This window comes from Notolepis coatsorum, assembly GCF_963971535.1.
Source record: "Notolepis coatsorum genome assembly, chromosome: 18".
Taxonomy (NCBI): domain Eukaryota; kingdom Metazoa; phylum Chordata; class Actinopteri; order Aulopiformes; family Paralepididae; genus Notolepis; species Notolepis coatsorum.
Window position 1 is genome coordinate 99,259,155 of NC_140182.1, and position 15,693 is coordinate 99,274,847.

Below are 15,693 nucleotides of genomic sequence, written 5' to 3' on the forward strand. Positions count from 1 at the left end.
CGAAAGCATATTGATTCTTGCGTCTCGAAAGCGATCAAATGCACTCGAGTGTTTGTCTTGATCAACATAACAAGATAGCTCTGCTGGAGGATTTTCCCCGATGCACAGAGCGCCATATCCGGTTTAGAGTGGAGTGCAACTCGCCCGAAATCCACCAGGCGGTATTGAGGCGTTGAAATATCAGACAGGATCCAGCTGGCTCCCGGAGCCTTCCTGGATGAATTATGAATGCCAATAGGGAATAAAGGAAATAACTATCATAAAAATGAGTAAACACGTTGTTGCCGTTATTAGATTGGCGGGCAATAACGAGTAAACTCATTTTTGGCGCAGGATGTGTTAATGTCTGAAGGAGTCGACGGAAGGCTTCTTGTTCTCTGCGAAAGCATGCAATTGGTCCACTGATGGATACATCTTGATATTTGTCTAGTGTGTTCATTAGATGGTGAAATCCCTTTCAGTGCCTCTGTGCCTGTTTTCTTATGCAGTTAGCCTCTGGTATGCGTGCCATTAGCGTTAGCCACGCTTCTAGGCCTCTTTGCTTTTGGAAAGAATGATACAAAAAAATATATATATATATTATAATATTTCTTTTTTCTTTTTTTTGCATTCGACTAAGAGGTTGGCAGTCAACTACGGCTCCTTTCGATCGATTAGTCAACTATTCGACTATTGGGGGTCAGCCCTAGTGTTTAGTACCTCCGTAAGCTTGTTGTCACTCAGGTGGAGTTTCTCCAGTCTGGCCCATTTGTAGATTGGTCCGCTCAGGTCCAGAGCTTCAATACGGTTCTGGCCAAACATCAGCTCTCGAAGGTTCGTGGATACCCAGCATCCCGGGCCCGGCAGAACCGCAATGTCATTGGTTTTCATGTCCACTGACCGCAAACTAGGCAGCAAATTAAGAATTAAGGACGTATGATGAGGTAGTTTGAAACACAATTTGACTACGACACAAATGAGAAATGTACCCATAATTAGCAATAACCATCTTAATTTGATTTTTAAACATACTTTTCCTAACACAAAATGTGGAGAGAAGAATCTGTAATGGTACTTAAGCTAACTGGGGAAAAAAGCTTGTTTGTATGATTAGCATTCCTAAGTGAAAACAATGAATATTTCTAGCAGCAAATTGATTCGCAAGCGTTCAACTAGTTGTAGCCATTGATGGGAAATGCCAACAATTAAGGTTTTTAAGCTAGCTGAAGGCTTATTTAGAATATTTCCTCCCCACATTGTGACAAGTAAAGAAAAATACAGACTAAACTTAAAAATGTCAAGGTATCCCACTAAGAAAACCATCAGACTTACTTCTGGAGAGCAAGTATGGCCTCCGGAATGTAGGTGAAACGGTTGCCGGCTAATTTTACCGTGGTTATCTTGGATGGTAAGTGTGACAGGGAGCCTAGGAAAGAAAATAGTAAACATCTCTCCATGTCTTGGACCTCACAGAACATGAATGTCTAAGTTGTTGTGAATTATTGCAGAATTAATTCAAGTGTCAGTTGACAGGACCTACCCTCCTTAAAAAACGCTCTCAAAGAGCACCTACGGGTGGCTGCAATTAGAAACTGGCCTCGGTAAATGTCAAACTCCCCCCCCCCCCCCCCCCCCCCCGCCAATCCCCAACCCCCTCCAATGTACAGTTTATTCCCCTTCGGATGTATATATTTTTTATGATCTCTTTTTCGTATGTCTTGTATTGTCATAAATGTCTTGATGAATTGAAAATGGAGGACCCTAATGTAAACAAGACGAAAGTCTTTTTCTGGTCTGCATCCTCTTAGCAGTCGTTTGTATTGAGCCGTACTGTATTGTACCCATTCTGCAATCTGTTAATAAAGTTTTCAATCAATCAATCAATGATTGATACTCACAGAGTTTGTTTGCGGAGGCGCTGAAGGTCTCTAGCCTCGAGCAGCTGGTCAGGAAGTCAGGCGAGATGCTCTCCAGGCTGTTCTTACTCACGTCAAGCGTCTTCATCTCAGGCAGACACAGAGGAGTGGACAGCTCACTCATTCGGTTACTGAAACAGAGATGTGCACACGTCGTCTAAACATTACAAGCATTACAAATCATAATCACAAGTCATTAACAATCACAAGTGAGGTGAAGCTGACGAGGGAAGGTATTGGGGTTGTGTTGTTTGTTGATGTTTATTGTATATTATATGTCTACAATTGGAAAAGTAAAACAACATCAAAAGTAGGGATGTCCGATATTATATTATTAAAAAAAAAATATATATATATATATATATATACTCTATATATCTATATTTTTTACATTTATTTAACCTTTATTTACCCAGGCAAGCAAGTAAGAACAAATTCTTATTTTATTTATTGTGAAAAGTATGCATAATGTTGTGTTTTTGGGGGGGGAAACCCTGCATATATCGGTATCGGTTGATATCGGTATCGGAAATTAAGAGTTGGACAATATCGGTATATCGGATATCGGTAAAAAAGCCAATATCGAACATCCCTAATCAAAAGTGATGATTTTTTATTTAAAAGATAACTCATGCCTGTTCATCCTTGCTGTACATACAACTCTGTATGATATCATGTACAATACTGCTGAATATACCTGTATATAATCCTTTTTAGACCTGTATATAGATACATACTATATCTATGTCTGTATATATATATATCCCTTACCTAATCTTACTAGTTATACCGCTGGACAGTATGGCTACTACCATAGTGTTTTAAACCTGTACACAATAACACCATACATACATCTGATTATAATTACTCAATAATATTAATTTATATATACTCCAGTTTAATCACTTGTACATTATATATTGCTATTGCACTTTACCGTTACATTTGCACTCATTAGATGTAAATGTAATTAGATCCAAACATCTTTTCGTTGCACTGTACTTGTGCTGTAAGATGACAATACATTTGAATCTAATCTAATTTCACCTGGAAATAATAAAGTGCCAAGTATCTACTAATTAAAGTCAAGTATCTAATCAATAAAATGACAATATCCACCCATCCATCTTAGTGTTACTGAACATTGTACCGCACATCTTCCTACAAAGAAAACAACCAGATGTAAACAGCTCCGTTTCTCAGCGGCCTACCCTTCCAGGGACAGGTCCTCCAGCCCGTCCGTGGCCTGGCCCAGCTGGTGGGGGAAGGCGGTGATGTGGTTGAAGGACAGGTTGAGTTGCCGTAGCGACGGGCAGGTGACAGCGGGGTCGAGGGTCAGCAGCGGGCCCACAGAGTTGCGGGAGACGTTGAGCGTGCTCAGTGAGGGCAGGGCCAGCAGCTCGGCCGGCAGGGACCGGAGCTGGTTGCCTTGGAGATCCAGGCGAGTCAGACTCTTCAGGCTCTGAGTGAGAAACAGAATTATGAAGCTGTGAATTAAAGGTGCTATAGATAACATTTGTATTTGTATACTATAGGGCTGTCTTAAATACTTCGAAGCTTCGTTTGATGGGCATGGGATTCAGAATATGAAAATAAAATTTGAATATATATTTAAAAAAAATCAACTCTGCCTCTCTTTGTTAACTACAACAAGCAATGCTGTTTGTTATTTAAGATGAGGTCGGACTCGGCACTGACAGATTTGTGTTCATTGTGCTGCTTTTATAAAGCCTCAAATGACGGCTTACAATATTTCATGAAAGCAAAGTGTTTCGTTTGTCTAAGATTTTAAAAGGTTTAAACTTTACAGCACTGACAAAGTTGAACAAAGTGCTGTACAAGTCCCACAACATGAAAAAAATATTATTTATACTTTTCTTTTTTTTTTTTTATCTCAAAGCTTCGAATTAAAATCGAATCTCGGCCCGAAGCTTCGAATTCCAAAAAAGAATTTGAAGGTCAGCCCTAGTATACTAATAATTTACAAACAAATATATAAAGAATACATCCACAGAGCTTTTAGAAAGGTGCAGAATAAAAGTATTGCTTTTCCCCCAAAATAATTATTGATTCATTTAGTTTTTTTTAAGTTTCTTTACCCAGGGACATTGCACATTAATGAACATCTTCAGTTTCCACATCAATATAAATGTGACAGATTTGAGCTAATTAGCTAGTTTCCATCTGTAGTCCCTGCCTACCATGCATGGTGTGGGAGAAAACCAGAGTACCCAGAGGAAACCCACACGAACACAGGGAGAACATGCAAACTCCACACAGAAAGGCCCCCTGCTGGGGTTCGAACCCAGGACCGTCTTGCTGTGAGGCAGCAGTGCTAACCACTCTGCCACCGTGCCGCCCAATGAATTTATCACTGACTAACCAGTATCACTGACTAACCAGTTCATTTCTACATACTTTAGTTTGTGCGCTATTCCATGCTAAACATGGCCCCTTTCCAAAATAATCCAGTATTTTTTTCCAGATCTCGAGATATGGCGTGTTATGTACATATGCCCAAATAGTTCGGGTTGCTCGCCTAAAACTCCAAATATTTCCAAATCAAAAGGTATATACCATATATATATGTTTCTTCACAAAATCATCAAGGCCTGTAAAATAGACCTTACCTTAGTCAGAAGGTACTCCAAAATGAATAAATCCCAGTTGTCCCATCGCAATTACTCGTGTATATTGGGCATCATACGGGAAACAATAGGTTTGAGGCATCAAATCTCCGACCGATTGCTATGTCCTGATTCACTTTGAGGGGGAAGCAGCCGGAGGTACCTCAGTACTGAAAGACAACTGATATCCCCAGTTGAAAAGGTAGGCGATAAGTCTGCCACATGGCGGGATTCGATCGTCATTGCAATTTTAACGTAGGCAGTGGTGCCAGGGATACACAGGCAGCTCCGAGCGAGTGTTTAGAATGGGGATCAAAGGAAAAAGATCAAAGGATCTAAAAACAAGAAAACTCGTTTTTGGCGCTGAACGGTTGGCGACAAAACACGCGAATACTAATTTTTGGCGGCCAATGAGTTAAGAAGAACAATAATTTAATTTTTTATTTTTTAATAAGTAATTTCATCAGCGACCCAATGCAAGTGCATGTGTATGTGTGTGTGTGTGTGTGTGTGTGTGTGTGTGTGTGTGTATACCTGTGTGTAGCCCATCTTATATCTGTGTGTTGCTGCATGACAAATAAAGACTTCTTCCTCTCTATCCATCAGTGATATCATTATATCTATTATATCCCTATATCTATCTATATTATAACATATTATTTGAGTTAATTGCTTGTTGACTGTTTACCAGACAGAGCGCTGCGGGGAACTGGAGCAGACTGTTGTGACTCAGGTCCAGGCGGTGCAGGTGCTCCAGCCGCCGTTGGACAGAGCCTGCATCCATCAGACAGCAGAGAGAGTCCAGCTCGTTCCCCGATAGGTCCAGCAGGCGGATCCTCTCTCGGTCCCCGCCCAGTGAGGGGGAGGGGCTGTCCCCGACGGAGCCCAGTACAGGGGAGTAGATACCTTGTAGTGACATGAGAGTCCAGAGTAAAAATCTATTTCACACCGACAGGATTCATGATTTACAACTAATCATCATCTCAATCAACTAGACTCAATCATCTCCTGTTGGCTTTATGTAACCGAAGGCTATGAAAGTAGAAATGCGGACATGCATACAATCTGTAGTAAGGATACATGGATACCAGCATTGGATAATAGGCCAAACCCAGGCTAAAACAGGGCATCGGGACCTGAGAATTTCCCCAGTACTACTAAAATTGAATTAATTAAAATAAAAAAAAATTATCGTGACACCGAGAGCCATGTTTAATGTCAAAAATCGGTTTTTAGATTTTCTGCATTGTTGGCACATACAGTAAAAGCCTGGTAGATCTCTAAACCTATCTCCGTCCTCATGTCATTCTTACTAATCATACAGTATTGGTACAGTACATCTGTAATGTGTAGGTCTGGGGACTGTACCTTTTTGTTTTTTTTGTATTTTATTTTTTGATTATTTTTTAAACAAACATATAAACAAACATGACAACACACGATAAGATATACAAGTATTATTAACAGTGCACATCCAATGAAATCACCATATAGTTAAATGTCTTATACAGGATATACCCCCAATACCTGCTATCTAATACCCTACACACATACTAGCTCGTACCCCCCCCTCCCGGACCCCCCATTGGATAATCCATCCATTATCCCTCGCTCCTAACCAGACACTACCATTATATGCTAGCTTTTATTTTCTCCACCACTTCTAACCACATTGTCATTTTGGATTCATTGAGACCCAAAATTCTTGCTGTAGATATTTCTTGATAAATCACATCGAGATATGTAATAATCCAGACCTTTCGGCAAATTTTTTGGAACCATCGTGATGCTATCAGCTTTTTAGCCACTGTGATACCCGATAAAACCAATCTCTTTAGCTGTGGATGTACTGCACACTCAAAAACATCATTCAGCAGTAATACAGAGGGGTGTACAGGTATATTCAGAGTTAAGAGATTTGATAATTGCTGTGTCACCTCTTTCCAGAATATCTTAACTGGTGGGCAGTCCCAGTACATGTGCATAAATGTCCCCTCGTCCCCATTTGTACATAAGGAGCATTTGGAGTCTTGTTTAATACCCATTTTTTTCAGTCTTATAGGAGTCAAGTATGTCCTGTGAATATAGTTAAGATTTATTTGTTGATGGTCCGGGTTCCTTGATGTAAATCGAACATTTGCCCAGGCTTCTTGCCAATCAAAATCACTTTCCAGGTCTGGTATATCCCTCCTCCAGACGGAGTCTACATTTACATTTACATTTAGTCATTTAGCTGACGCTTTTATCCAAAGCGACTTACAAGTTCTGTGCGACAAGACAGCAAGAAGGGTATAACTCTATCAGCTGAGTAACAATGTTCATCAAAGTGTTGCGTGTTACAGTGTAGGTTAGTTTATTAGGACGAGTCTAGGTGGAGGGTTTCATACGAGGACGTTAGTAATTGATGATAAAAATCTGAAACAAAACCTCTCGATGTCTCTCTTTCATAGAAGAATTTGTGGTATCTGTGGTGTTCAATTGGTATCTTTAATGGAACACCGTGAGACTTCAAACATAACAATAACTGTGTGTAAAAAAAATGTGTGGACTCGGTGAGATAAAAAAATGTGCGTATTTCTTCATAACTACAAAAACCCTGTTTGTTAAAAACATCACCTAATGAGTGTATGCCTTGCTTTTCCCATATATGGAATCTTATAGGTCGTTTTCCAATCAAGAGTGCATTGTTATTGAATAAGGGAGTATGATTATGCCATTTATGTGGGTTAGAATATTTTGTTTGTGTTTCACGCCATATCCGGATCGCATGAGTAATTATGGGGCCAAATTTCCGTTTGCATTGCTTAATTGATAATTTAGTGTATGCTATGTCCTTCAGTCTATGTGGGGTTACTATATTTTCTTCAAATTTTCTCCAGGATACTAATGCTTGGGGATCAAACCATGTTGTCAATGGTCTTAAAGTGTACGCCTTAAAATAGTGGAAAAAATCTGGAAATGCCATACCACCGTCTGCTTTGTTTCTCTGTGCGGTGGATCTTTTTATACGTGGTGGTTTGTTATTCCAAATAAATTTGTATGTGGAGGAGTGTAATTTTTTCCAGTAACCCTCTGGAGGGGGTAACGGTAGCATTGAGCTGAAGAAGTTGATTCTAGGTAGTACGTCCATCTTAACTATTGATATCCGTGCCTGTACTGAGTTTTTCTAAGTTTTGACCACCTATCAAGGTCGTCTTTGATTTTGTTTTGGATTTTTATGTAATTGTGCTTCACCGTTTGTCTTATGGTGTGTTACCATAGGTATCTCTTCTGGGAGGGTTATATTTTTTTTTTGCAGGGGCGTTAAGTGGAAGGAAAGCCGACTTCGGCCAATTTATCTTAAATCCCGATAAATCTCCAAAGTCCTCAATCAACTTGAGCAGATGAGGCAATGTGGTGTTGGGGTTTTGCATGAACAGTATTACGTCGTCCGCATATAAACGAATTTTATGTTGTGTGCCCTTGATTACGATTGGTTCTATGGATTGGGATTGTCTTATATATTGTGCTAAAGGCTCTAATGATAGATCGAATAGTCCGGGACTAAGAGGGCAACCCTGTCTAGCTGAGCGTGATACCGGAAAGATTCCGGAGGTGATTATACCTGTTGTAATCATGGCCGATGGGTCTTTGTATACTACTTTAATCATATCAATGAAACCTTTACCTAACCCCATCCTTTCTAATACTGCCCATAGATACGACCATTCCAGCCTGTCAAAAGCTTTCATTGCATCCAGGGACAGCATCGCCTTAGGTATGGTGTCGTCCTTGTCAGCATCTAGTACGTGCAGTAATCGTCTTATGTTATCAGTGATCAAGCGGCCTCTTATGAAGCCAGTTTGGTCCGGATGAACTAAAGACGTCATATGCTTTTGTAATCTGATGGCTAATACCTTAGAGTACAGTTTGATATCGGTTCCGAGGAGGCTTAAGGGTCTATAACTACCGCACTCGGTGGGGTCTTTGTCTTTTTTAAGGAGGACTGTTATGAGTGCAATATTGTCGTTCTTATGGAAGTTCCCCTCCTTGACTGAGTATAAAATCATATTTAGTAATAAGGGTCCAATTATGTCCCAACAAGAGAGGTACATTTCTGACTGTACCTTTATGGTTAGTAGCCGTCCTGCCATATCTCCACTGTAGTGGCTCACTGAGTTCAACCTCCGTCTGGCCACTCTGGGGGAACGCAAGAAACACATGGTTTATCACATAAAACTAAACAAAAAAACTACAACTTCAGCAGTGAGATACAGCAGGACATTGTAGGCTACAGTCCCACCTCTGCACTGGCGTGTCTGCGACGCCCCGACTTCTTCTTGAAAGATCTCAGCTCTTCTGAGGAGTTATTGTGGGGCTTCGGAGACAGAGCCAGTGAGCGCGAATCACTCCCTACAAGAGTAAAGGCACACAAGGGTTAGGTGATGACGACTGGCCACTTCAGTCCATAATAAACCATCGTTTAAATGAATATCGACACGCGGCGATGTCTCTTGAGAGACCTCACCGTCGCTTTCCATGTCATCATTGAGGAACGGGCTGTCGTCCACGGAGATGAAGCTGAAGCTGGAGTCATCGCTCTCGTCAGACGTGTAGCCGGAGGTCAAACAGGGGTCGGCGAGGGACCTGGGAGGGCCGGGGGTGCTCTTGGGCCTCTGGAAGGACTGGACATAACGTGCCAGACACGCCCTTTTACCTGGAGAGATGCACAGAGACACTCAATAGACCCCTTTTTTTTTATCTTGTAGCCAATCTGCACATCTTTTGGGGAGAGACGCTCTGGATGAAAACGTTTGCTCGGTCAGGTTGTTGAGGTCTCATCCAGCGAGCGCATCCCAAGAGTAATCATTGTTTACAAACAGTCAAATGGTCTATAGATACGCCTTCTACCATATAGATCTGTGAATGAAATATCACTTCCACTGTACAGATGTATGTATGAAGATAGATGAAGCACTACTGATAATTCAGCAGACCCTATGTACTATAAACGCATCCATAACACCATCAAAGACCCTATGTACTATAAACGCATCCATAACACCATCAAAGACCCTATGTACTATAAACGCATCCTTAACACCATCAAAGACCCTATGTACTATAAACGCATCCATAACACCATCAAAGACACCTCCTAGACCCTAATCAGTCAGGCTTCAGGACTGGTCACTCCACAGAGACAGCCCTCATTGCGGTCACAGAGGCACTTCACTTAGCAAAAGCGAAAGGCCTCTCCTCTGTCCTGATTCTCCTAGATCTATCTGCAGCCTTCGACACAGTCAACCATCAGATCCTCCTTGCGGCCCTCGCAGGAATGGGAGTGGCTGGCTCTGCGCTGACATGGCTGTCATCATACCTCAATGACCGCTCCTACCAAGTGTCATGGAGAGGGACCCTGTCGGCCACCCGCCCCCTGCGGACGGGTGTCCCCCAGGGCTCGGTTTTAGGACCCCTTCTCTTCTCCCTCTACACTAAATCACTGGGTAACATTATCACGTCTCATGGCTTCTCCTACCATTGTTATGCCGACGATACTCAACTCTTCCTCTCCTTCCCTCCCTCAGATATCCACGTCTCTGAGCGGATCTCGGCCTGTCTGTCCGACATCTCAGCCTGGATGACGTCCAACCACCTCAAACTGAACCTAAGCAAAACAGAATTGCTCCACCTGCCGGCCAAATCCTCCCCCCTAACCGACCTTTCAATCACAGTCGAGAATGCAGCTGTGACTGCGTCCCCGACCGCCAAGAACCTTGGTGTTGTCCTCGACGACCAGTTGAACTTCTCTGCTCACATCGCAGCGACGACCAGAACCTGCGATTCCTCCTGAGCAACGTCAGAAGGATCCGCCCCTTCCTGACAAAAGAAGCCACCCAACTCCTCGTCCAATCAACAGTCATCTCCCGCCTCGACTACTGCAATGCACTGCTCGCTGGCCTCCCGGCCACTGCCACTAAGCCTCTTCAACTCATTCAGAACGCAGCGGCCCGCCTGATCTCAAACCTACCGAAGTCGGCCCATGTCACCCCACTTCTTAGGGACCTGCACTGGCTCCCCATTGCTGCACGAATCCGCTTCAAGGCCCTCGACCTAGCATACCGTGCGGCAAAGGGAACCGCTCCCGCCTACCTCCGGTCAATGGTCTCTAACTACACACCCTCAAGACCCCTACGCTCTGCATCTTCTGGCCGCCTCAGACCTACTCCTATCCAAGCTCCGGGAGGGTCATCAAAGAGAAGTCGCCTATTCTCAGTCCTTGCCCCACAATGGTGGAATGAACTACCCACCCCAGTTAGGACAGCCGAATCACGTCCAATCTTTCGCCGTCGACTAAAGACGCACTTCTTCAACCATTATCTGAATAAAAAAAAAAAAACACAATAAAAAAAAATCGAACTCTAACTAACCGTACTGTCATGCACTTGTCCTAATAAACTAACCTACACTGTAGCACTCAACACTTTGATGAACATTGTTGCTCAGCTGATAGAGTTGTGCCCTTCCTGATGGCTTGTCGTACAGAACTTGTAAGTCGCTTTGGATAAAAGCGTCAGCTAAATGACTAAATGTAAATGTAAATGTAAAGACCCTATGTAATATAAACGCATCCTTAACACCATCAAAGACCCTATGTACTATAAACGCATCCTTAACACCATCAAAGACCCTATGTACTATACAGTGGCGTTGTTAGCCCTGGGCTTCCGGGGCTTTAGCCCCGGATGTTTTTCTCCTAGCCCCGGAGCTTTAAAAAAATTAAAAAATTAAATAAATAAATTGTTAAAAAAAAAATCTTTAAGATGGCAGCATCCCCATTGTCTGTGCTGAATGTTTGTTAGTGTTTGGAATTTTTTGTTGATTTTTAGTACTTTTAAACATCAATTTTTAGTAAGTAGTAGTTTTCATTTGATCCTATAATTTTTTCATTCACCGATTTGTGGACTTTTTTTTAGTGTCCTGAAAGGCGCCTGTAGTGATATGCAGTAGGTACCATATAATGCCGGTGTGCAACCCGGACAATATATAAGAGTGCACCAGTATGTATGAGCGTCGCTATGTCAACCAAGTAAACTTGAGTCCAGTCTGCAACTCGTTGTCTTCATTGTCTCGATAACACTTCATGGTGACAGCGGTAACAGTAGTGGATTGCTACAAGCAGGACGGGAGATTGTCTGAGGATAATTATGCATCGGCAGTAGGAAACCCGTCACTCCGTCAGCGCTAACTCGGCGCTAATGAAGCAATCTGACAGCTGACAACTGACAGCAGCAGTTCACACGCTGGAAGCGCAACCCGAATGAGAAGACGTCATGGCATCACATTTGCCAACAATGAATTGGGCCGACCCGGATCAGGGTGAGGCTATTTCATTGTTTAAACAAAAAAATTCTCTTTACCTGGAAGATGAGGAAATAGAGGACGATGCTAAACAGGCACGAAAAATATGTCGTGGCATTGGAGATGAAGGACTGAAACGGCTGAATGCTAGTGGACTCAGTGAGGCTGACAAAAAAAAGCCAGCCAAACTATGGGAATTCTATGAAGGTCAATTAAAATTGAATGTTAACTTTAGAATCCATAGGCTCCAATTAATGCAATATAGACAAAAAACAGACGAAAGCATTGATGATTTTGTGACCAGAGCCAGAACATTAGCTCAAAAATGCCAGTTTATTGATGAAGAGCTCAATGAACGTTTAATGGAGCTGATCATTGCCAGCACACCCCATGATGCTCTGAGGAATGACCTGTACAGCAAACCCAAAGGCCATCCTCTACAAGAGGTGCTACAAGAGGGGCGGAAATATGAAGCCCTATCAGCAGGCAATGAACAGTTACACCAACTGGGTATGTCACATGGTGAGAAAATACATGCAGTGGACAGAGGGCGAATATGCCAAAACTGTGGCAGGAGCCATAAACCCTGTCAATGTCCTGCATTCAACGATGAATGCTCTGCCTGTGGTACCAGAGGCCACTGGGCGAAGTGCTGCAGGAAAAGCAGGCGGCAGGGACAACAACGCTTCGGTCAAAGCCAAAGAAGCAAGTCTCCACCACCACCACAAAGACAGGACAGACAACAGGCCTCCAGGAGTTACCACAGACAGCGGGGTGAGTCCCATATCAATGCTATAGACAGCACAGAGGCTGATGAAGAAGGGGAGTACCAAACAAAATTCTACTCAATCACCATCAGTGAGAAGTGCATGCACAGCATTGAGAGCAAGCCACCCAGAGAAGAGGCATACACAACACTGAACGTGAGACCACCTGACCTACCAGGCCACAGACATACACTCCGTCTAAAAATAGACACAGGGGCATCAGGCAATACTCTTCCACTACGCACCTTCAGACAGATGTATGGCAAGGATGCGTGTGCGCATGAAAAGCTGAGGAAAAATTACAGGAGGCTATCGGCATACAGTGGTCATCAGATTCCCTGTATGGGTACTATCGGGATTCGACATTCCATGCCAGTACAAAGACTCACAATGGATCAATGCCAGGTTCTATGTTGTGGATGTGCCAGGTCCAGCTGTAGTTGGACTGCCAACCAGTGAGCTGTTAAACCTGGTAACTGTCAATGTTGATACAGTAAACAAGAAGGTTAACAACAGCCAGAAACCACTGAAGAGGATATCAAACATTGCGGAGCTAAAGAAAGCTTACCCAGACCAGTTTGATAAATTAGGCAATTTTAGTGGAACCGCTAAGCTCTTCTTGAAAAAGGATGCTGAACCTTTCATTGACCCACCACGGAAATGCAGTATCCACATCAAAGACAAGCTAAAATCAGAGCTGGATAAAATGGTGGAGCAAGAGGTGATAAGAAAGGTGGAAGAACACACAGACTGGTGCTCCAGTCTGACGTACGGCACGAAAAAAGACGGCTCCCTTAGGCTATGCCTAGATCCTCAAAAACTGAATGCCAGCCTTAGGAGATGCCCACACAAAATTCCAACTGTGGAGGAATTAAACCCAGAATTTGCTAATGCCAAAATATTTAGCAAGCTTGACGCAAAAGCAGGGTATTGGTCTATACACCTGGATAAAGACTCACAACTCCTAACAACATTCCGGACTCCATTTGGCCGGTACTGCTGGAAGCGCTAACCCTTCGGTCTGAGTGTGTCTCAAGACCTCTTCCAGGCCAAGATGGACCAGATCCTAGAGGGGCTCCAAGGTGTGGTCAGCATAGCTGATGACATAGCAGTATATGGAGCAAACGAGGAAGAGCATGACAAGAACCTGACCAACCTGATGCAACGAGCTGGCGAGGCAGGTGTTGTTTTCAACAGCGACAAGTGCACCATAAAACAAAGCAGCATTTCCTTCTTCGGCAACCTGTACACAGGCAAGGGCATCATGCCAGACCCAGATAAGATCAGGGACATACAACACATGCCAACACCCCAAAACAAAGATGATCTGCACAGATTCATGGGAATGCTAACATACCTGTCCCCCTATATACCAAAGTTTGCAGATAAAGCTCACACCTTGAGGGGGCTGCTAAAAAACGAAGCTCCATGGATATGGGACACTGACCACCAGAAATGCTTCGAGGACCTGAAGTCTACGGTCACCGAGCATGCATGTCTGAAGTACTATGACCCAAACACACCTTTAACCCTTGAAGTGGATGCATCACAGAAGGGATTGGGCATTGCTTTGGTGCAGAACAACAGGCCCATCGCCTTTGGCTCAAAGACACTGACTGACTGCCAGTCAAGATACAGCAATATAGAGCGAGAGATGCTAGCCATTGTATATGGGATGCAGCGATACCACACGTACCTATATGGGAAATCGTTTCTCGTGGTAACAGACCACAAACCACTCGTGACCATATGTGCAAAACCACTGCATGCTGCACCACCACGACTCCAGCGCATGCTGATAAAGACACAAGGGTACAATTATGAAGTCATGTACCGACCCGGTACTCAAATGATCCTGGCAGACACCCTCAGCCGGTTGCCAAACCCAGAAAACCATGGGGACATAGAGCTAGATGAGCGCATTGATGGAGTTGATATGGAGATCGAGGATCAGAAGCAATATGCAATTGCATTAATAAACTTCTCCCCTGAGAAACAGGACGCTCTCCGTACAGAAACAGTGAGGGATCTCAAACTTAATGCCCTCAAAGAAGTCATTCACCTAGGATGGCCAGAGCACATCAAAAACCTGCCGAAGGACCTGCGTGCTTACTGGTCCTTCAGGGATGAGCTCGCAATGGAAGCAGGAGTCATATTCAAAGGTAGACAGGTACTCATCCCAGACTCCATGACTGAGGACATCCTGAAACAGTTACATGTGGGCCACCAAGGGATTGAGAAAATGCGTCGCCTTGCCAGAGAAAGTGTCTATTGGATCAAAATGAATGATGACATCGAAAGGGTGTGCAGATCCTGCAGAGTGTGTGTGGAACATCAAGATGCAAACCCAAAAGAACCTCTCCACCCACACCACATACCATCCAAACCATGGCAGTCTATCGCTTCTGACCTATTTGAGGTCAAAGGTCGCCAGTTCCTTCTGACTGTGGACAGGTATTCCAAATATCCACTGGTGGATGAAATGCCTAATGTGTCTAGCCATGCAGTCGCACAAAAAATGCAGATGTACCTGTCACTGTTTGGCCGAGTAGACGAGATCCTAACAGATAATGGGCCACAGTACACAGGGCAGGCCTTCCAAAGGTTTGTAACAGACTGGGGAGTCAAACACATCACAAGCTCTCCCCATTACCCAAAGAGCAATGGGTTCATTGAAAGGCACGTGAGACACATCAAATCAATTGTGACCAAAACCCTGGAACAGAGAGGCAATCTACAGATGGCATTACTACAGGTCAGAGCGACGCCCATCGACAGTAAACTGCCATCACCAGCAGAATTGATATTTGGGAGACCTGTCACCACCCTGCTGCCAAGTCGGGCAGAGCCAGGCAGGGAGGAGCATAGGGTTCACATGGAACAGAGAACAGCGGACCTAAAAGAGCATCACGACCGCAGCTGCCGCAGAGAATTACCCCCACTCCGCCCCGGACAGCATGTGACTGTGCGGAACAAGGATAGAGGGACATGGCATCCAGCTATCAGTGTACAAAAATGCATTGAGCCAAGAAGCTATGTTGTACAAACACCAAATGGCAACCA

General features: G+C 43.6%; 1 protein-coding gene across 1 annotated transcript in view; it reads right to left on the reverse strand.

Moving 5' to 3' along the window:
* lrrk2 (leucine-rich repeat kinase 2) overlaps nucleotides 1-15,693 on the reverse strand; it is a 128,134-nt gene that overhangs the window by 56,671 nt on the left and 55,770 nt on the right. Inside the window, exons 20-27 of the mRNA XM_084335302.1 lie at nucleotides 9,030-9,218; nucleotides 8,805-8,914; nucleotides 8,629-8,701; nucleotides 5,211-5,428; nucleotides 3,107-3,357; nucleotides 1,878-2,026; nucleotides 1,312-1,405; nucleotides 700-886 (exon numbers count right to left, since the gene is read on the reverse strand). Coding sequence (XP_084191428.1) covers nucleotides 700-886; nucleotides 1,312-1,405; nucleotides 1,878-2,026; nucleotides 3,107-3,357; nucleotides 5,211-5,428; nucleotides 8,629-8,701; nucleotides 8,805-8,914; nucleotides 9,030-9,218 — 1,271 coding nt within the window. The remainder of the gene's footprint in view (nucleotides 1-699; nucleotides 887-1,311; nucleotides 1,406-1,877; nucleotides 2,027-3,106; nucleotides 3,358-5,210; nucleotides 5,429-8,628; nucleotides 8,702-8,804; nucleotides 8,915-9,029; nucleotides 9,219-15,693) is intronic.